At 40.5% G+C, this 20,297-nt stretch overlaps 4 protein-coding genes across 9 annotated transcripts; 2 read left to right on the top strand and 2 right to left on the bottom strand.

Annotated features, from left to right (window-relative positions):
- The first annotated feature begins 10 nt into the window (after window positions 1–10).
- Window positions 11–12,962, top strand: LOC136198520 (S-adenosylmethionine decarboxylase proenzyme-like). Of its 3 annotated transcripts, XM_065988488.1 has the most exons (4): window positions 11–82; window positions 10,109–11,292; window positions 11,337–11,588; window positions 11,661–11,808. In XM_065988488.1, exons 2-4 carry the CDS (start codon window positions 10,116–10,118, stop codon window positions 11,747–11,749), a joined length of 1,518 nt encoding a protein of 505 aa, XP_065844560.1. In that variant the 5' UTR covers window positions 11–82; window positions 10,109–10,115; the 3' UTR covers window positions 11,750–11,808. The 3 variants fall into 3 exon arrangements, with proteins under 3 accessions (XP_065844560.1, XP_065844559.1, XP_065844561.1); XM_065988487.1 differs by lacking the exon at window positions 11–82 and having other exon boundaries at window positions 9,937–11,292; XM_065988489.1 differs by lacking the exon at window positions 11–82 and having other exon boundaries at window positions 9,999–11,588; window positions 11,661–12,962.
- Window positions 12,827–15,782, bottom strand: LOC136198521 (uncharacterized). Of its 2 annotated transcripts, none has more exons than XM_065988490.1 (6): window positions 15,262–15,782; window positions 14,460–15,204; window positions 14,157–14,301; window positions 14,000–14,105; window positions 13,372–13,820; window positions 12,827–13,323 (listed from the first exon to the last, which is right to left on the bottom strand). In XM_065988490.1, the coding sequence occupies exons 3-6, from the start codon at window positions 14,261–14,263 to the stop codon at window positions 12,927–12,929; spliced, it is 1,059 nt and encodes a 352-aa protein (XP_065844562.1). In that variant the 5' UTR covers window positions 14,264–14,301; window positions 14,460–15,204; window positions 15,262–15,782; the 3' UTR covers window positions 12,827–12,926. The 2 variants fall into 2 exon arrangements, with proteins under 2 accessions (XP_065844562.1, XP_065844563.1); XM_065988491.1 differs by having other exon boundaries at window positions 14,157–14,298.
- Window positions 14,340–15,971, top strand: LOC136198523 (tRNA (cytosine(38)-C(5))-methyltransferase-like). Its single transcript, XM_065988492.1, has 11 exons — window positions 14,340–14,413; window positions 14,471–14,580; window positions 14,642–14,718; window positions 14,774–14,845; window positions 14,896–15,007; window positions 15,059–15,082; window positions 15,129–15,212; window positions 15,266–15,410; window positions 15,460–15,563; window positions 15,612–15,744; window positions 15,797–15,971. The coding sequence occupies exons 1-11, from the start codon at window positions 14,350–14,352 to the stop codon at window positions 15,907–15,909; spliced, it is 1,038 nt and encodes a 345-aa protein (XP_065844564.1). The 5' UTR covers window positions 14,340–14,349; the 3' UTR covers window positions 15,910–15,971.
- LOC136198518 (crooked neck-like protein 1) lies at window positions 15,902–20,290 on the bottom strand. Of its 3 annotated transcripts, XM_065988485.1 has the most exons (24): window positions 20,203–20,290; window positions 20,064–20,153; window positions 19,951–20,013; window positions 19,811–19,902; window positions 19,678–19,761; window positions 19,547–19,621; window positions 18,409–18,502; window positions 18,284–18,356; window positions 18,126–18,197; window positions 17,967–18,073; window positions 17,850–17,912; window positions 17,703–17,801; window positions 17,515–17,643; window positions 17,393–17,464; window positions 17,269–17,328; window positions 17,122–17,202; window positions 17,000–17,065; window positions 16,866–16,946; window positions 16,721–16,813; window positions 16,566–16,667; window positions 16,451–16,506; window positions 16,303–16,393; window positions 16,155–16,247; window positions 15,902–16,107 (listed from the first exon to the last, which is right to left on the bottom strand). In XM_065988485.1, exons 1-24 carry the CDS (start codon window positions 20,254–20,256, stop codon window positions 15,991–15,993), a joined length of 2,007 nt encoding a protein of 668 aa, XP_065844557.1. In that variant the 5' UTR covers window positions 20,257–20,290; the 3' UTR covers window positions 15,902–15,990. The 3 variants fall into 3 exon arrangements, with proteins under 3 accessions (XP_065844557.1, XP_065844555.1, XP_065844556.1); XM_065988483.1 differs by having other exon boundaries at window positions 16,303–16,506; XM_065988484.1 differs by having other exon boundaries at window positions 16,303–16,506; window positions 19,811–19,893.
- Window positions 20,291–20,297: the final 7 nt, after the last annotated feature.

Below are 20,297 nucleotides of genomic sequence, written 5' to 3'. Positions count from 1 at the left end.
CGACGATCCGCGCGGAGATGACTGGCCATCTCTTTTTTCTCAGACGACATCAGGCGCTCCCTCATGGGGTGCACAATGTCTGGTGCGTTTGTCTTCATTATGACGTCATACGGTACCACGCACTCTGAATTGCGTGTCTTTAAAGGAGGGGCCAGGAGACATACGCTACGCCTTATTTTGCACCGCAATAACGTGCAAGTATCGCGTAATAACGATTGAGCCATTCGCCAAAATCTCAGAGCGTATGATGTAATCTAAAAATGAGGTTTTTGGGAAGGCAAGCTTTGTAGGCTAAATAAGATCAGGGCCTCATCTTTGACTCTTAGGGTCTGTGATCACAGGATATCTGTGAACACAGGGGTATCTGTGATCACAGGGGTAGATGTACAGGATCGCATTTGGGGTACCTGTGTCGCGATCTGCTTACGTCTGCTTATCTTTTCTTTTACTCACACACACATGCGAGCAAGCCCGAAAAAGTACCGCCAGTGGACAAAGGCTACGCCTTATTTGCACTGCAATAACGTGCAAATATCGCGATTGAGACATTCGCCAAAACCTCACGATATTAGAGATTGATTCTTGGGGCCTCAATAAGAATCAAAAATGGGGTCAAGATCTTTGATTTTTATGGCCACAAATACAATCAACTTGCGTCTGCTTATCTTTGCTGACATATGCACATGCGAGTAAGGGAAAGTGTACTAAGCACACAATAGAGCTGAGACCCCCAACACTTATCTATTTTCCCGTGCGAAGCACGGGCACCAAAACGATTCTTATGCCTTAAATACAAAATTGAAGCCCTAAACTTTGATTCTAAGTACCTAAATAATAAATTGAGGGCCTAAACGTTGATTCTAAGAGCCTAAATAATAAATTGAGGGCCTAAACTTTGATTCTAAGAGCCTAAATAATAAATTGAGGACCTAAACTTTCATTCTAAGTACCTAAATAATAAATTGAGGGCCTAAACTTTGATTCTGAGAGCCTAAAGAATAAATTGAGGGCCTAAACATTGATTCTAAGGGCCTAAATAATAAATTCAGGGCCTAAACTTTGATTCTAAAAGCCTAAATAATAAATTGAGGGCCTAAATTTTGAGTCTAAAGGCCTTAATAATAAATTGAGGGCCAAAACTTTGATTCTGAGAGCCTAATTAATAAATTGAGGGCCTAAACTTTGATTCTAAGGGCCTAAATAATAAATTCAGGGCCTAAACTTTGATTCTAAGAGCCTAAATAATAAATTGAGGACTTAACTTTCATTCTAAGTACCTAAATAATAAATTGAGGGCCTAAACGTTGATTCTAATAGCCTAAATAATAAATTGAGGGCATAAACTTTGATTCTAAGAGCCTAAATAATAAATTGAGGACCTAAACTTTCATTCTAAGTACCTAAATAATAAATTGAGGGCCTAAACTTTGATTCTGAGAGCCTAAAGAATAAATTGAGGGCCTAAACATTGATTCTAAGGGCCTAAATAATAAATTCAGGGCCTAAACTTTGATTCTAAAAGCCTAAATAATAAATTGAGGGCCTAAATTTTGAGTCTAAAAGCCTAAATAATAAATTGAGGGCCTAAACTTTGATTCTGAGAGCCTAATTAATAAATTGAGGGCCTAAACTTTGATTCTGAGAGCCTAAATAATAAATTGAGGGCCCAAACTTTGATTCTGAAAGCCTAAATAATAAATTGAGGGCCTAAACTTTGATTCTATGAGCCTAAATAATAAATTGAGGGCCTAAATTTTGAGTCTAAAGGCCTTAATAATAAATTAAGGGCCAAAACTTTGATTCTGAGAGCCTAATTAATAAATTGAGGGCCTAAACTTTGATTCTAAGAGCCTAAATAATAAATTCAGAACCTAAACTTTGATTCTAAGAGCCTAAATAATAAATTGAGGACTTAACTTTCATTCTAAGTACCTAAATAATAAATTGAGGGCCTAAACGTTGATTCTAAGAGCCTAAATAATAAATTGAGGGCCTAAACTTTGATTCTAAGAGCCTAAATAATAAATGCAGGGCCTAAACTTTGATTCTGAGAGCCTAAATAATAAATAGAGGGCATAAACTTTGATTCTAAAAGCCTAAATAATAAATTGAGGGCCTAAATTTTGAGTCTAAAGGCCTTAATAATAAATTGAGGGCCAAAACTTTGATTCTGAGAGCCTAATTAATAAATTGAGGGCCTAAACTTTGATTCTAAGGGCCTAAATAATAAATTCAGGGCCTAAACTTTGATTCTAAGAGCCTAAATAATAAATTGAGGACTTAACTTTCATTCTAAGTACCTAAATAATAAATTGAGGGCCTAAACGTTGATTCTAAGAGCCTAAATAATAAATTGAGGGCCTAAACTTTGATTCTAAGAGCCTAAATAATAAATTGAGGACCTGAACTTTCATCCTAAGTACCTAAATAATAAATTGAGGGCCTAAACTTTGATTCTGAGAGCCTAAAGAATAAATTGAGGGCCTAAACATTGATTCTAAGGGCCTAAATAATAAATTCAGGGCCTAAACTTTGATTCTAAAAGCCTAAATAATAAATTGAGGGCCTAAATTTTGAGTCTAAAGGCCTAAATAATAAATTGAGGGCCTAAACTTTGATTCTGAGAGCCTAATTAATAAATTAAGGGCCTAAACTTTGATTCTGAGAGCCTAAATAATAAATTGAGGGCCTAAACTTTGATTCTGATAGCCTAAATAATAAATTGAGGGCCTAAACTTTGATTCTATGAGCCTAAATAATAAATTGAGGGCCTAAACTTTGATTCTAAAAGCCTAAATAATAAATTGAGGGCCTAAATTTTGAGTCTAAAAGCCTAAATAATAAATTGAGGGCCTAAACTTTGATTCTGAGAGCCTAAATAATAAATTGAGGGCCTAAACTTTGATTCTGAAAGCCTAAATAATAAATTGAGGGCCTAAACTTTGATTCTATGAGCCTAAATAATAAATTGAGGGCCTAAACTTTGATTCTAAAAGCCTAAATAATAAATTGAGGGCCTAAATTTTGAGTCTAAAGGCCTAAATAATAAATTGAGGGCCTAAACTTTGATTCTGAGAGCCTAATTAATAAATTGAGGGCTTAAACTTTGATTCTGAGAGCCTAAATAATAAATTGAGGGCCTAAACTTTGATTCTGAAAGCCTAAATAATAAATTGAGGGCCTAAATTTTGAGTCTAAAGGCCTTAATAATAAATTGAGGGCCAAAACTTTGATTCTGAGAGCCTAATTAATAAATTGAGGGCCTAAACTTTGATTCTGAAAGCCTAAATAATAAATTGAGGGCCTAAACTTTGATTCTAAAAGCCTAAATAATAAATTGAGGGCCTAAATTTTGAGTCTAAAAGCCTAAATAATAAATTCAGGGCCTAAACTTTGATTCTGAGAGCCTAAATAATAAATGGAGGGCCTAAACTTTGATTCTGAAAGCCTAAATAATAAATTGAGGGCCTAAACTTTGATTCTATGAGCCTAAATAATAAATTGAGGGCCTAAACTTTGATTCTAAAAGCCTAAATAATAAATTGAGGGCCTAAATTTTGAGTCTAAAGGCCTAAATAATAAATTGAGGGCCTAAACTTTGATTCTGAGAGCCTAATTAATAAATTGAGGGCCTAAACTTTGATTCTGAGAGCCTAAATAATAAATTGAGGGCCTAAACTTTGATTCTGAAAGCCTAAATAATAAATTGAGGGCCTAAATTTTGAGTCTAAAGGCCTTAATAATAAATTGAGGGCCAAAACTTTGATTCTGAGAGCCTAATTAATAAATTGAGGGCCTAAACTTTGATTCTAAGAACCTAAATAATAAATTGAGGGCCTAAACTTTGATTCTAAGGGCCTAAATAATAAATTCAGGGCCTAAAATTTGTTAGGGCCTAAATAATAAATTGAGGGCCTAAACTTTGATTCTAAGGACCTAAATAATAAATTCAGGGCCTAAACTTTGATTCTAAGGACCTAAATTTATATAAATTCAGAGCCTAAACCTTGATTCTTAGGGCCTAAATAATAATTTCAGGGCCTAAACATTGCCTAAATAATAAATTGAGGGCCTAAACGTTGATTCTAAGAGCCTAAATAATAAATTCAGGGCCTAAACGTTGATTCTAAGAGCCTAAATAATAAATTCAAGGCCTAAACTTTGATTCTGAGAGCCTAAATAATAAATTGAGGGCCTAAACTTTGATTCTAAGGACCTAAATAATAAATTCAAGGCCTAAACGTTGATTCTAAGAGCCTAAATAATAAATTGAGGGCCTAAACTTTGATTCTAAGAGCCTAAATAATAAATTGAGGGCCTAAACTTTGATTCTGAGAGCCTAAATAATAAATTGAGGGCCTAAACTTTGATTCTGAAAGCCTAAATAATAAATTGAGGGCCTAAACTTTGATTCTATGAGCCTAAATAATAAATTGAGGGCCTAAACTTTGATTCTGAGAGCCTAAAGAATAAATTGAGGGCCTAAACATTGATTCCAAGGGCCTAAATAATAAATTCAGGGCCTAAACTTTGATTCTAAGAGCCTAAATAATAAATTGAGGACTTAACTTTCATTCTAAGTACCTAAATAATAAATTGAGGGCCTAAACTTTGATTCTGAGAGCCTAAAGAATAAATTGAGGGCCTAAACATTGATTCCAAGGGCCTAAATAATAAATTCGGGGCCTAAACTTTGATTCTAAAAGCCTAAATAATAAATTGAGGGCCTAAATTTTGAGTCTAAAAGCCTAAATAATAAATTGAGGGCCTAAACTTTGATTCTGAGAGCCTAATTAATAAATGCAGGGCCAAAACTTTGATTCTGAGAGCCTAAATAATAAATTGAGGACCTAAACTTTGATTCTAAGGACCTAAATAATAAAATCAGAGCCTAAACTTTGATTCTAAGAGCCTGAATAATAAATTCAGGGCCTAAACTTTGATTCTAAGAGCCTAAATAATAAATTGAGGGCCTAAACTTTGATTCTAAGAGCCTAAATAATAAATTGAGGACCTAAACTTTCATTCTAAGTACCTAAATAATAAATTGAGGGCCTAAACTTTGATTCTGAGAGCCTAAAGAATAAATTGAGGGCCTAAACATTGATTCTAAAGGACTAAATAATAAATTCAGGGCCTAAACTTTGATTCTAAAAGCCTAAATAATAAATTGAGGGCCTAAATTTTGAGTCTAAAGGCCTAAATAATAAATTGAGGGCCTAAACTTTGATTCTATGAGCCTAAATAATAAATTGAGGGCCTAAACTTTGATTCTAAAAGCCTAAATAATAAATTGAGGGCCTAAATTTTGAGTCTAAAGGCCTAAATAATAAATTGAGGGCCTAAACTTTGATTCTGAGAGCCTAATTAATAAATTGAGGGCCTAAACTTTGATTCTGAGAGCCTAAATAATAAATTGAGGGCCTAAACTTTGATTCTGAAAGCCTAAATAATAAATTGAGGGCCTAAATTTTGAGTCTAAAGGCCTTAATAATAAATTGAGGGCCAAAACTTTGATTCTGAGAGCCTAATTAATAAATTGAGGGCCTAAACTTTGATTCTAAGAACCTAAATAATAAATTGAGGGCCTAAACTTTGATTCTAAGGGCCTAAATAATAAATTCAGGGCCTAAAATTTGTTAGGGCCTAAATAATAAATTGAGGGCCTAAACTTTGATTCTAAGGACCTAAATAATAAATTCAGGGCCTAAACTTTGATTCTAAGGACCTAAATTTATATAAATTCAGAGCCTAAACCTTGATTCTTAGGGCCTAAATAATAATTTCAGAGCCTAAACATTGCCTAAATAATAAATTGAGGGCCTAAACGTTGATTCTAAGAGCCTAAATAATAAATTCAGGGCCTAAACGTTGATTCTAAGAGCCTAAATAATAAATTCAGGGCCTAAACTTTGATTCTGAGAGCCTAAATAATAAATTGAGGGCCTAAACTTTGATTCTAAGGACCTAAATAATAAATTCAAGGCCTAAACGTTGATTCTAAGAGCCTAAATAATAAATTGAGGGCCTAAACTTTGATTCTAAGAGCCTAAATAATAAATTGAGGGCCTAAACTTTGATTCTAAGAGCCCAAATAATAAATTGAGGACCTAAACTTTCATTCTAAGTACCTAAATAATAAATTGAGGACCTAAACTTTGATTCTGAGAGCCTAAAGAATAAATTGAGGTCCTAAACCTTGATTCTAAGGGCCTAAATAATAAATTCAGGGCTTAAACTTTGATTCTAAAAGCCTAAATAATAAATTGAGGGCCTAAACCTTGATTCTGAGAGCCTTAATAATAAATTGAGGGCCTAAACGTTGATTCTAAGAACCTAAACAATAAATTGAGGGCCTAAACTTTGATTCTGAAAGCCTAAATAATAAATTGAGGGCCTAAATTTTGAGTCTAAAGGCCTTAATAATAAATTGAGGGCCAAAACTTTGATTCTGAGAGCCTAATTAATAAATTGAGGGCCTAAACTTTGATTCTAAGAACCTGAATAATAAATTGAGGGCCTAAACTTTGATTCTAAGGGCCTAAATAATAAATTCAGGGCCTAAAATTTGTTAGGGCCTAAATAATAAATTGAGGGCCTAAACTTTGATTCTAAGGACCTAAATAATAAATTCAGGGCCTAAACTTTGATTCTAAGGACCTAAATTTATATAAATTCAGAGCCTAAACCTTGATTCTTAGGGCCTAAATAATAATTTCAGGGCCTAAACATTGCCTAAATAATAAATTGAGGGCCTAAACGTTGATTCTAAGAGCCTAAATAATAAATTCAGGGCCTAAACTTTGATTCTAAGAGCCTAAATAATAAATTGAGGGCCTAAACTTTGATTCTAAGAGCCTAAATAATAAATTGAGGACCTAAACTTTCATTCTAAGTACCTAAATAATAAATTGAGGACCTAAACTTTGATTCTGAGAGCCTAAAGAATAAATTGAGGTCCTAAACCTTGATTCTAAGGGCCTAAATAATAAATTCAGGGCCTAAACTTTGATTCTAAGGGCCTAAATAATAAATTCAGGGCCTAAACTTTGATTCTAAAAGCCTAAATAATAAATTGAGGGCCTAAATTTTGAGTCTAAAGGCCTAAATAATAAATTGAGGGCCTAAACTTTGATTCTGAGAGCCTAATTAATAAATTGAGGGCTTAAACTTTGATTCTGAGAGCCTAAATAATAAATTGAGGGCCTAAACTTTGATTCTGAAAGCCTAAATAATAAATTGAGGGCCTAAATTTTGAGTCTAAAGGCCTAAATAATAAATTGAGGGCCTAAACTTTGATTCTGAGAGCCTAATTAATAAATTGAGGGCCTAAACTTTGATTCTGAAAGCCTAAATAATAAATTGAGGGCCTAAATTTTGAGTCTAAAGGCCTTAATAATAAATTGAGGGCCAAAACTTTGATTCTGAGAGCCTAATTAATAAATTGAGGGCCTAAACTTTGATTCTGAAAGCCTAAATAATAAATTGAGGGCCTAAACTTTGATTCTATAAGCCTAAATAATAAATTGAGGGCCTAAACTTTGATTCTATGAGCCTAAATAATAAATTCAGGGCCTAAACTTTGATTCTAAAGCCTAAATAATAAATTGAGGGCCTAAATTTTGATTCTAAAGGCCTAAATAATAAATTGAGAGCCTAAACTTTGATTCTGAGAGCCTAAATAATAAATTGAGGGCCTAAACTTTGATTCTGAGAGCCTAAATAATAAATTGAGGGCCTAAACTTTGATTCTGAGATCCTAAATAATAAATTGAGAGCCTAAACTTTGATTCCGAGAGCCTAAATAATAAATTGAGGGCCTAAACCTTGATTCTAAAGACCTAAATAATAAATTCAGGGCCTAAACTTTGATTCTAAAGCCTAAATAATAAATTGAGGGCCTGAATTTTGATTCTAAAGGCCTAAATAATAAATTGAGAGCCTAAACTTTGATTCTGAGAGCCTAAATAATAAATTGAGGGCCTAAACTTTGATTCTGAGAGCTTAAATAATAAATTGAGGGCCTAAACTTTGATTCTAAGAGCCTAAATAATAAATTGAGAGCCTAAACTTTGATTCCGAGAGCCTAAATAATAAATTGAGGGCCTAAATTTTGATTCTAAAGGCCTAAATAATAAATTGAGAGCCTAAACGTTTATTCTAAGAGCCTAAATAATAAATTGAGGGCCTAAACTTTGATTCTAAGGACCTAAATACTAAATTCAGGGCCTAAACTTTGATTCTAAGAGCCTAAATAATAAATTGAGGGCCTAAAATTTGATTCCGAGAGCCTAAATAATAAATTGAGGGCCTAAACCTTTATTGTGAGAGCCTAAATAATAAATTCAGGGCCTAAACCTTGATTCTAAGGACCTAAATAATAAATTGAGGGCCTAAACTTTGATTCTAAGGACCTAAATTTATATAAATTCAGGGCCTAAACTTTGATTCTTAGGGCCTAAGTAATAATTTGAGGGCCTAAACTTTGATTCTAAAAGCCTAAATAATAAATTCAGGGCCTAAACGTTGATTCTAAGAGCCTAAATAATAAATTCAGGGCCTAAACTTTGATTCTGAGAGCCTAAATAATAAATTGAGGGCCTAAACTTTGATTCTGAGAGCCTAAATAATAAATTGAGAACCTAAACTTTGATTCTAAGGACCTAAATAATAAATTCAGGGCCTAAACTTTGATTCTAAGGGCCTAAATAATAAATTCAGGGCCTAAACTTTGATTCTATGAGCCTAAATAATAAATTGAGGACCTAAACTTTCATTCTAAGTACCTAAATAATAAATTGAGGGCCTAAACGTTTATTCTAAGAGCCTAAATAATAAATTGAGGGCCTAAACTTTGATTCTAAGAGCCTAAATAATAAATGCAGGGCCTAAACTTTGATTCTAAGGGCCTAAATAATAAATTCAGGGCCTAAACTTTGATTCTTTGAGCCTAAATAATAAATTGAGGACCTAAACTTTGATTCTAAGGACCTAAATAATAAATTGAAGGCCTAAACTTTGATTCTAAGGGCCTAAATAATAAATTCAGGGCCTAAACTTTGTTAGGGCCTAAATAATAAATTGAGGGCCTAAACTTCTATTCTAAGGACCTAAATAATAAATTGAGGGCCTAAACTTTGATTCTAAGGACCTAAATTTATATAAATTCAGGGCCTAAACCTTGATTCTTAGGGCCTAAATAATAATTTGATGGCCTAAACTTTGATTCTAAGGACCTAAATAATAAATTCAGGGCCTAAACTTTGATTCTAAGGACCTAAATTATAAATTTAGGACTAAACTTTGATTCTAAGGGCCTAAATAATAAACTGCATTTTTCCGTGCGAAGCACGGGCACCAAAACTAGTCTATGATTGACTCCCGGATGTTTTTAGGTTAGGACGAAAAGCCGGACGAAAATCTGAAAGAAAAATATGTCGATCTCTGCTTGTCTGTAACAGCACGGATTGTAGAGACAGTGTCTCTACAATCCGTGGTAACAGAGCCTTAGAGGGATCTCATTGACTGGTTAGCCTGTCACCAGACCTTCTCCCCGTATAAGACAATGGTCTAGCGGGTCTAGCGTCGATTTTTTTCAGACGCAGTTGTTTTGCTCACACCTGCGTCTTTCCCATAAACGTAATTTGGTCAGGTGACCATGGTAGGAAGAGAAGTGACCGTGACAGAAACTGACCGTGATTCGAGCACGGATTGTAGAGTCTACTCTACAATCCGTCTGATTCGAGCGAATTCCAATGGCCCAGCCCAGACTAAAAAGAGCATGCGTCAGTTGTATCACATGACCGTTTTGAAACACGCAAACTTCACATACCCTCTTTCTAAGGGGGGGGGGGGGGGGGGGGGGGGGGCGTAGTATGGTCTTGCTTTCTCCTTTGTGTTTTCTCAACACGAGTACAATAGGGGTGTCGTCGTGGTTAGGAGTAGCGACGTTTGGACTATAGCTGCAGTGCAATTGAGGGACGTTTTCCATTAATAATGAGGCCCTAGCATCTGTAACTTCAGTTTGCTCCATATGTTTGCATGTTTCTTCTCCTCAGTACAGCACCGTCGAGTTCAAATACTGTCTAAGGCAAACGTTTAATTTTAGATTTAACATGGCTTCTGAATACCACACGAAGGAAACCGACGCCACACCTCTTCGTCAAAATTTGACGACTAATCAAAGAAAAGCTATTCAGACGACGTTGAAAGTGGCACGATGCCTTCTTCAGTTTCAATTGGCATCGACGTGGCGTGCTCGCCTGAACGGTCACTTGTACTCTTTGGGGCAGCTTTTAAACAAGGAAGAGAACGAATCTCGTGGTGACTCTGAAGCTGCGGTTGCTGCCTGGCTGAAGAAGCGTTTTCCCAAAATGGATGTATCTAAGACAGCATACACAATCGATGGCTGTCTGGAGACTCTACCAGCTCTTTTTACATCACAACCTATGAAGCCTGGTGTCTCCGTGGTCCACAAAACATCCGACAAAGTCAAAGTGCCTATTTTGCTGATTGAGGTGCATTCAAAAGGCAATTCATCAGCTGACCAATCGTATGAAGACTCAATCAACAAGGTCATGCTCGGTCTCTTTGATCACATGCGTTGGCTTCGAAACGCAGATCCGTCAATAACGGAATGGTCGTCTTTCGTCTTTCCGGCGTTCAATATAGACGGTTGCGTCACCCGCGTTGATATAAAGTGGGTTGACGATTGCACCACTTTTGATGGAACTTATTGTCCGTTGCCGCTCAACATCCGCACGATCGAAGAGTCGATTGGCATTACGTATCGAAATCAGCTTGAGAAAGTGACTTCTTCTTCATTCAAAATACCACAGAAAGTTCGTTATGCTCTTCCACTCAACCAGGAAACAATTGCTTCACAATTTGGAGAAGGCTCAATTCAGATGCCGTCAGCAAATGCTGTTGTCGTTCTCAGCAGCAATAAAAAATTTGTCTACAAGTTCATCATTAATCCCGTTGTGCGAGATAATTTGACGAGTCATGTGATTCCTAATTTACTAGACAGTAATGATTACTCGTCTCTGTGTCCTCAAAGATTTCTTCTTCCTGAGCCACCGTATTTTGCAAGGCCTTTCCTTGAACAGACCTTTTTCAAATACCGATGTTTGAAGCTGCCTTTGGGAAAGCGCGACGTGACGCGCTGTCTTGCTGAATATTTTGAGAGCGTTTCATCGGCCTTGCGTCAGCTTCACGAATTCGGAATGGCGCACTTGGATGTCCGATTGGAAAACATTTGCTTCGACTGTTCAGATGAAAAATCTGGTTTCTGTAAGTGTACTCTCGTTTTTTTACCTAACGGTCGGTACATTTAGTTGCTGTTCTCATTGATTTGGATCGTGCCGAGAAGCTGGGTCATATGCCCGCATCTCGGTTGCACTACGGAAGAGATAGTGTAATGTATACGGCGCCGAAAGAGGATGCAGACTGTTCTCTTGACGAATTGGACTGGAGACAGTTGGGCATTGCGTACTTCTATTGCACCTATCCGGATCCCGTCAGTGACTACCACAAAATGGACGTCGACAAAGGTGATGCTGATGACTATCTCAAGTCCCTTCTTGAAGGTGAGTGATTGCTGTGCTTTGTAATCAATCAATCGATGGCGTCGTTCTTTATGCGTCCTCTTTACATCAAAGGCAATTGTTCAGATGTTTCACTTATTCCAGCCGAGAAGAGAGGATCAGAGACTCTTGACGACGTACTTAGGTACAACGTTGTTAATTAATCACTTAGATACTTAGTGTACTTACTGCATGATGAGTGCAAAAATCAGAGATACCACCGGTGCGCGTGAGTTCCACGCGCGCTACTAGTAGTCTCGTAAATGGCCGCAGTCGATTTCTTCGAAGCGACGGAGAAACTACTCGAAATCTGGTTCGAGAAACCGGATCGCGACGGCGGCAGCCTCCGATCGATCACGCGCGATCAATGGAAAACGCTTCTGGACCGCGTCAATTGCCAAATAATCGGCGAACAGCACGCCGAAGCGATGGACAGCTACATCCTAAGCGAGAGCAGTATGTTCGTCACCGATCGTCGCTTCATACTCAAAACGTGCGGCACGACGACGCTGCTCGACGCGCTCGACGCCTTTCTTCGTCTCGCGAGCGCCGCGTGCAATCTCACGACGATCGCCGACGTTTTCTACTCGCGAAAGAACTTCATGGAGCCGCGTCTTCAAAAGGGGCCCCATCGGAGTTTCGACAGCGAGACGGCGCTTCTCGATTCGTTTTTCGCTCCGGACGGCGCCGCCTACGCGCTGGGACGTCTGAACGGCGACGCGTGGTATCTCTACACGCTCGATCGCGCTTCGGACGCGCGTGCGTTACCGGCGTCGCCCGATCAAACACTCGAGATTCTCATGACGGGCTTGGACGGGCAAGTGGCGCGTCTTTTCTATAAATCGCCTGCGCATCGCGACGATAATCACGTCACCGACGTCGTCGGCTTGTCGGCATTATTTCCGGATGCCGTCACGGAAGCGGCGATGTTCGATCCGTGCGGATATTCGATGAACGGAATTCGCGAGAACGACGACGTCTATTACACGGTTCACGTGACGCCGCAGCCGTCCTGTTCCTATGCGAGCTTCGAGACGAATGTCCCCGCCGAAAATTATACGAAATTGATAGGCGACGTCGTTGACGTATTCAAACCGGAGAAGGTTCTCGTGACTCTCTTTGCGAATTCGTCGGCGCTCTGCGGCGTCTCGATCAACGCGTTCGACGGCGGCGGCATGCCTGGTTACAGACGAAAAGATAGGCAATTTTACGAATTCGTCAATCAGTATAATCTGACGCTCGCTACCTTTATCAAAGAGGGCAGTTGACAAAGACAGAAACTGAGGAACTGTACTGCACGTATAGTATGTTCGTCTATCTCTATATGTATATCTATAATTTTCACAATAAAAAGGCGAGGATTTTGTTTATTAGCGAGCCCTTTCGTTGTCGTACGCCGTCGAACATGTAGAGGATTCTCATCGCCGATACGGCGAAGATGATCATTTGGAGCAGATTTGCGTGGATCTTTACCTTTCTCGCCTCCTGCATGAGCCAGGCGAGTATGACGTGCGTCACTTGGTGGAGAACGAGAATGATCATTTCGGCGCGACGCGACTTGCTCTCAATGAGAAGGCCAAACGACGCGACGAGACCGCTAACGGCGGGCACGTAGAGCGGCGTTGGAGAGCGCTGACTGCAGTTTCTAAGCAGGCAGAGACTGAGAGCAAACGCTGAGCAGGTAGCAGTAAGAAAAAAAGACGACTGGCAAACATTTCTCAAATAGAGACCAAGAGGCCTAAGACACATCATTAGAAACAATTTCTCTTAGTTGTGGTGTGCCTACCGTTGGCCCTTCTTTAGTTGGAGTATAAGTGGCACTGCGTAGATTGTTGAGTAGAGTTTTAACGACGCTGGTAGCGTTGTAAGGAGAGCATTTTTGACGTGAAAAGCCAGGCAGCTGCCTCGATGCAACACCGACTCGCACTCGACGAATTGTTTTCCACGAAACATCCCCTCCATTTGTGCATCGCTGTAGTTCACGTAGCCGAGCAGCGCCTTGGAGAAGGGTCGCGACATGAGCGTCGGCCAACGGAGCACGATGCAGGAAAGAAACGCAAAGCCGAGGCAGTAGAGAAGAAAGGGCGCGATTGCACCGCCGTCCTCGCCGGCGATCGCGCTCCCAATCGCTCGCGACAAGGCCAGAACGGTCAGGGTGTGCCTGTCCGCGGCGCATCCAAGAGGAAGAGCCAAGCTCGCGAGAGCCGACGAGCTAAGCACGGCGAATTTGAGATTCTACACAAATACGTGTACTATGACGTCAGAAAATATTTCAATCATAATTAAGTGAACCCCAAAGGCGAGAGACGGAGGGTTTATAGTATGACGGATTATGTAAATTGTGCATGCAGACAACGCATTGCTGCCGAATGGGTACTCGTCCCCGCCCCCGCTTCTACCGTACTCTCTTTTACCTGCAAGCCAGCGACTTCCAGAGCATTGCGCATCAATTTGTACGAGGAGGTGAACGTGGCTAGAAACGAGGCAGCTCTAACGACGTCCTCGCTCAGGAGATCGGCTCTAAATATCGAGAAATCAGCTACACTGGGAGCCTACTATTGCTCCCCTTACAAAGTCAATGACTTCCGCTTTATTGCTGCCAATACGTATCGAGCGCACAGGCCGCTCGCAAACGCTTTTGCTGCAGTCGCTGCAACGTTTTTCCAGTCTAACATCATCGTCTCCTCTCGTGCGTGACTAGGGTCGAGTGTGACTTCTTAATTCAAATCAATAAATTATTTACAGTGCGCTAAAGATTGCAGATATGCAGGCTGCGAGAGTCGTCGAGTTCTACAGCGGTATCGGTGGAATGCACTTTGCGTTGGAAGGTTTGTGAGCAGGGAGGTGGAGATGCGCGCTTGTCTACCTACTCACCTGGGCCGTAGAGAGCGGAATGCCTCACGACGTCGTAGCTTGTATCGATATTAACGACGTCGCTAACTCCGTGTACCGTCACAACTTTCCGACGACGCGATTACTGCAGAGAAACATAGAGGTGCAAAGTCCGGGGCTTTGGAACCTAATCAATCAACAAATAAATAATAATCAACCTCCAGTCTCTCACTGTCGAAGAAGTAGATAAACTGAATGCAGATATGTTTTTAATGTCTCCCCCCTGTCAGCCCTTTACAAGGTTGCGTACCTTTTATTGGCTCTGGCTACTAAAAAGGTACATGTCTATACACTAGAGTTGGACTGAAGGGTGATACTCTCGACAAAAGGACTAGAAGCTTTCTCTATATCCTCGACCTAATTCAAAAGTAAAGGGTGTGCTTTCTAACTAAAATCAGGCCACGCTATTCTTTGATAGGCTAGAAAAAAAGCCGTCGTGCTTGCTTATAGAAAACGTAAAGGGCTTTGAATCGTCAGATACGCGGCAACATCTCGTTGACATGCTATGCAAAACAAGATACAGTTATCAGGTAGACTGGTTAGCAGCAAGTGTTTTCAGTGTACACTTTTGACTACCATAGGAATTTCTACTAAGTCCTCTACAGGTATATCCATATCTACCATTGATTTTTTTATTGGGATATGCAATAGTTTGGTATACCAAATTCTCGGCTGAGGTACTACCTTGTTGCAATCAAACCTCCACTGGCATTTCCATTCAGAGTTTCTGAGCAGGTATACTATCAGTAGAATGCTGACAAATTAATTACGTAATCTTTCTTACTTAGGTTCTTAGTGATTTTCCCGTGCAACAGAGTGCAGCGCCCTTAGAACAAACAATCGAGAACTTCCTCGAAAAAGATCAGTCTAAAGACTATTTCGAGCATTTTCTCTTAGATCCCAAACTATTGAATCGGTACGGCACAATCCTAGGTGAGAAATCGTAAAGTCTTTGCAAGTATAGCCTGCAGTATTTCTCTAGATATTGTCGCGAGTAAGAGCAAAGGGTCCTGCTGCTTTACCAAGGCATACAGCCACTACGTTCAAGGCACAGGCTCAGTACTTCAAATGAACGAAGCTATCAGCGTAATAAAGCCGTTAGCCTCACTAAGACCTTTAAACGTTTCATACTAGATCGATTCCGTGTATGCACAATTTAAAACGGACGACGTCGACGACCCAGATAAATCAGTTCTATCTCCTTTGAAGCTGCGCTTTTTCACGCCAAAGGAAGTGGCCAACCTACTGTCCTTCCCCCCTCGATTTAGTGAGAATACCAACATAGTAGAAGTCCCCAGTACGCGTAAGCCTCTTCTAAGGTTTTCCAGAGTCGACGTCAAATAGGCAACGGTATCGACTTCTCGGAAACAGTCTCAACGTGCACGTCGTGGCACAACTGTTAACTTTATGGAACCAGGCCAGAGTAGAGTGACCGTTTTTTTAAAGAGGATGACTACCCTGTACTAATACTTTCTCATATTGAAGCAGACATGAAGAGAAGTTGTCCGATCGTTTACTTCTGCTGTTGCTGCTTCCACATGCGAGCCATTTGGAGCAGTTTGAAATTCGGCGCCGCGCCCGAGTCGTCGGGGAAAATGTAGTCGTAGTATTCCTCCCACCCGGCGTCGGTCTTAGAGAATTTAAAACAAAAAAATAAACAAAGCAGGATTCACTTACCCCGTCTTCTGTGGTGACTTTCTTTCGTTTTTTGATTCTCTTGGGCATCTTTCTGGCGATTGATTGCTTCGTCTCGTCGGTTCCATGTTTCTCCTTCATCAAAAAAGTTCAATATTACAATGTGGTGTTCCATGTGTCGCTCTTTTGCCTCAAAGTCTTTCCACGATTCGTAGAGCATCACTCGTTGTTCTTTGCTTTCCAATTGCTTCAGTGACCGATCGGCCCGTTCGTAAATTGTCCTAAGGCGACGCCCAATAATTGAAAATGTTCTGTAGAATACACAATGCAGTACGAACCTTCCCTGTTGAATGTTGGTCTGCATCGCTTCAAATTGAGCGAAACTGATCCAGACCTTGACGAATATTCGTACGATCAAAGGCTTATATATACATAAAGGCAATTGCGCTTTACCTTCACGTGTTGAGTTCTTTCCAGCAATCTTTCATAAAGCTGTCTCGCTCGTTCCCACTCCTCAAGACCGCATTCAAAGTCAATGTACGCTTTCCACAGAAGCTAAACACATAAAATGCAGGCAGATCCAACTTAGACTGACTGAGGAGTATTACCTCTGGCATGTCAAGCACAGTCTGAGAGACAGCTAGCTCAAATATGGCCCGAGCACGTTCATCGTCTCCAAGAAGATTCTCCAATTCCGAGTACTACAAAGCCAGATTATTGCTAAACCTATCTCAAGCAGGCAGGGACTCCTACCTTAATCCACGTCATACAATTTGCCGGCAGATATTCAAGAAATTTATCATAGAGCTTTCGACACCGGTCGAATTCGCGCAACTAAATATTTATTATATTTGGAGCACAGGAGACTCCAGTAGTTAACTACACACCTGAAGTTCCAACTCAATGTAGCCCTTGAATAGCTTCGGTTTAGGACAAACTCCTAAAGCCATGCCCTATGATATAGATCAGGTTGCTTAGAAAAAGCACTACAAAATCTTCCTATTTATACGAGAATTTTTCGCGCTTGAGGCAGATTTTTCTGTCTGATTTCAAACTGAGCATACCAAAGCCAAATCTTGGCAAACGTGAACTATTTTGCAAAAGGACAGGCAATGGTGCGTCTAAGTGCGACTCTTGCTTGAGACCAAAGACTTACCACTCGATGAGGAATTAAATCAACGCACGCCTTGTAAACGAGGCGAGTCCGGTCTATATCCTAAGAAGAGAGAGAGAATCAGCTACAGGCAAATACAGAAACATTTTTTTCAAAAAATTATTGCCTTCGCTTCGAGTTCTTCAAACAAAGCGTAATTGATCCACAGATAGATGTACCTACGCCACAGCCGTTTTTCCTAAACTGGCTAGTAAAAAATCGCACATATTCTTCTACGACGCAAGCGACCTGAGAGGGCGGAACGTTTGCAATGGCTCTTTCATAGATCTCCCGCGTGCTTTCGACGTTGCTCTCGGATTCCATTAGACGAAGATAATCGAACCAAGCGTCGTAGTTTTCGGGGTTCGCTTTGACTTCCTTATGAACAGACCCACCGTTTCTATATATCTTCTCCTCTAATAGTCCGTGCCACTGACTTCTTCGTATTGAAATCGTCTCTTGCTGAGTATGACTCCTTCGATGGATAACTTATCGCCAAACTTTTTCTCGTGAAAGGTATAGTTTTTGAAGAGTTCCTAATGGCTAAGTAGTGGAAAATAGTAATAGGAAACAGTGCTTCAGACCTGAGCGCTGTCTTTAGGAATTCGATCCAAGGCGTACTTGTATATAGCCCGGGCTCTTTCGTGCTGCAAAGTGAGAAAAAAATATTAGACAGTTACACTCAGGTTTACTAAGTGAACCTCTTTTTGTCGTTCTTCAAATTTGGCGAAAGCAACGTAGAGTCTCTCGTCCATGTTCTCGTCACCAAAAAAGTCGCACGCTCGTTCGTAGACATTGCGAGCGCCACCTGGGGGAAGCTCATTGCTACAATGTAATCCCTCTCTCTATATGTGTCCCACCAATAAAATTGTGCTTCTCCTCGAAATTGGCGTATCTTATCCAGTTCTTGATTTCTGGGTGAACGAGAACGAGTAAGCAGATCGTCAAGAAAAATACAAGAAAGAGATAATGAATTCGTTTCGTTTTTTTTCAAAATATTGGCAGTGGTTTAGGATATATCTTTCATAGATTGTTCTGGCACGTTCTACTTCCTTGTATCTTAGCTCTAGCTTGATATAGGAGTGCCAAGCCTAAGGAGAGAATAGATATGTCAAATGAAAGGCGAAAAGAATTTTCAAGTGCCTGTTCATCGGGTTCCCACTCCATCCAACGTTCAAAGACTTGCCGAGCGCCAGCCACATTGCCAAGCATCTCCTCCATGTAGGAAAACTTGTACCTAAAGGAAGGAAGCACTTATGAGCCACTGGGGCTAACGCTTTATGCAATACAACGCAAGGTACATGTAAAGTGAGGCCCCCTTTGAAGAAACGCGTCGTTTGACCGTTAAAAGGGTCAAAAAACGCGTCTCTTTCGCGTAGCAAATTTTTCAAAATTTAAAAAGGTTACGACACTTGATACAAACCACACGGAAGACGGTGCTATGGAGGTTTATCCGGTATCAGAGGTATCTCACAGGCGCAGAGGAACTAATGACTAGGAAGGCCGAAGCCGTCAAGTGAGGAGAGTGACCAGCCACCGGGCCATGATGGTCAAACCCTTGGAGAGCGTTTCCAACTCCCTTCTATCCTAGCCAAGAGCTCATGCTCCTGCTACTGATAGGTATATGGAAACGCTGGGTATATATATGACAACCCTGCCTGGGTCACTTCCACTGCAGCTGTTCGCCACAAAAAGTGCGCTGATCGAATTAAAACCACTCTCAATCGGCCGCAAATACGTTTCTGACCACAAACACGAATGAATTTTGTCACAAATCAATCTAGAAACGCGAAAAAACGAAAATAAAACGCGTTCCACGTGCGCAAGACACGCCCTGTCACGCTACACATGACGTCAGTTGTAAGACGCATGACAAAATGGTCTATACGAGCAAGTAGAGGCGAAAAATCAGCCGCGAAGTAAATTGGAGATCTATTCTAAAGACATTCAGTCGCTATTTAGACACGAAAAGCGAACGGATGCGTAGAAACGACGATATGCTTGATCAGCAAAATCTAGGTGATACATGGCGCCTCTACAGTATAACAGGCATAGCGAAACGTGCGCTACGCCCATAGATTAAATAGAGAATCAGTCTATGCTACGCCTAAACGAGGATCAGGACTGAGTACAGGCGCGCCGCGCGCCGGCACTCGTTGACTGAGTACTGGAGCACCGCGCGCGCGCTGGCTCTCGTCAAATTATCTGAGCGGGGGAGCTGCAATCCTTCAAACGTTTCTCCGGGAATCTCAAAGACGTTTTGAACGCTACGTCTACTTACCAGAACTGGTTGACTCGCGGTAAGACGGTGACACATCGATCGAATATATTCCTCGCGTGGTTCACTTGCTTGTGCCTACCATTCAACAAACACAAATTATGACAACGCGCCAGTTTCATTTCCCCTCCCACCTCATTTCCATTTCGGCGTATTTCAACCAAACGGGAACGCAGCGCGAATCTTCATCGAGCGCCCGTTCGTATATGGATCTCGCTCTAGAAACGCGACGTAGTATGCTCGCTATAGAGAATTAATAAGAGAGACCTTTGAAATTCGTTCTGGCTTTCCTCCCATTTGGCGTATTTGATCCAATTCGTCATCTGCAGTCGATTCTTTCGAATGTTATCCTCGTAGCCCTAAAGGAGTGCGTGCAACGTCTCAAACCACGCCCTCGCGAGCTGTACCTTTCTTTTTCGAAGTCGAAAATCCGCGAGCTCTTCCGGATCGGTTATTTTTTGCATTGGAGCCTAGTTTTATCGGCTCTTTGCAAAGATCAGCGATCGTTTCGGATGCTCACCGGTTTGACGGCTTCGAGCTGGCGTTCCTTCGCTTCGCGAAGAAGCTGTTCGGCCGTGATTTGCACATCAGCGGGCAATTTGTTCTTCACCTGATAAACAGACACTTTCTAAGAATATTTTAGTGACTGCTAGACCTGCCTGGGCGACTTTAGGCACATGTACGTTGCGGCCTTGCTTCGTAGGAGCGGCCATTTTGTCTCGCTCTACACGTGACGTGTTTACATGTATGTATC

Source organism: Oscarella lobularis, chromosome 19 (assembly GCF_947507565.1).
Source record: "Oscarella lobularis chromosome 19, ooOscLobu1.1, whole genome shotgun sequence".
In the NCBI taxonomy this organism is placed as follows: domain Eukaryota; kingdom Metazoa; phylum Porifera; class Homoscleromorpha; order Homosclerophorida; family Oscarellidae; genus Oscarella; species Oscarella lobularis.
The sequence above is the reverse complement of the archived record's forward strand: the minus strand, read 5'-3'. Positions and strand labels throughout refer to the sequence as shown.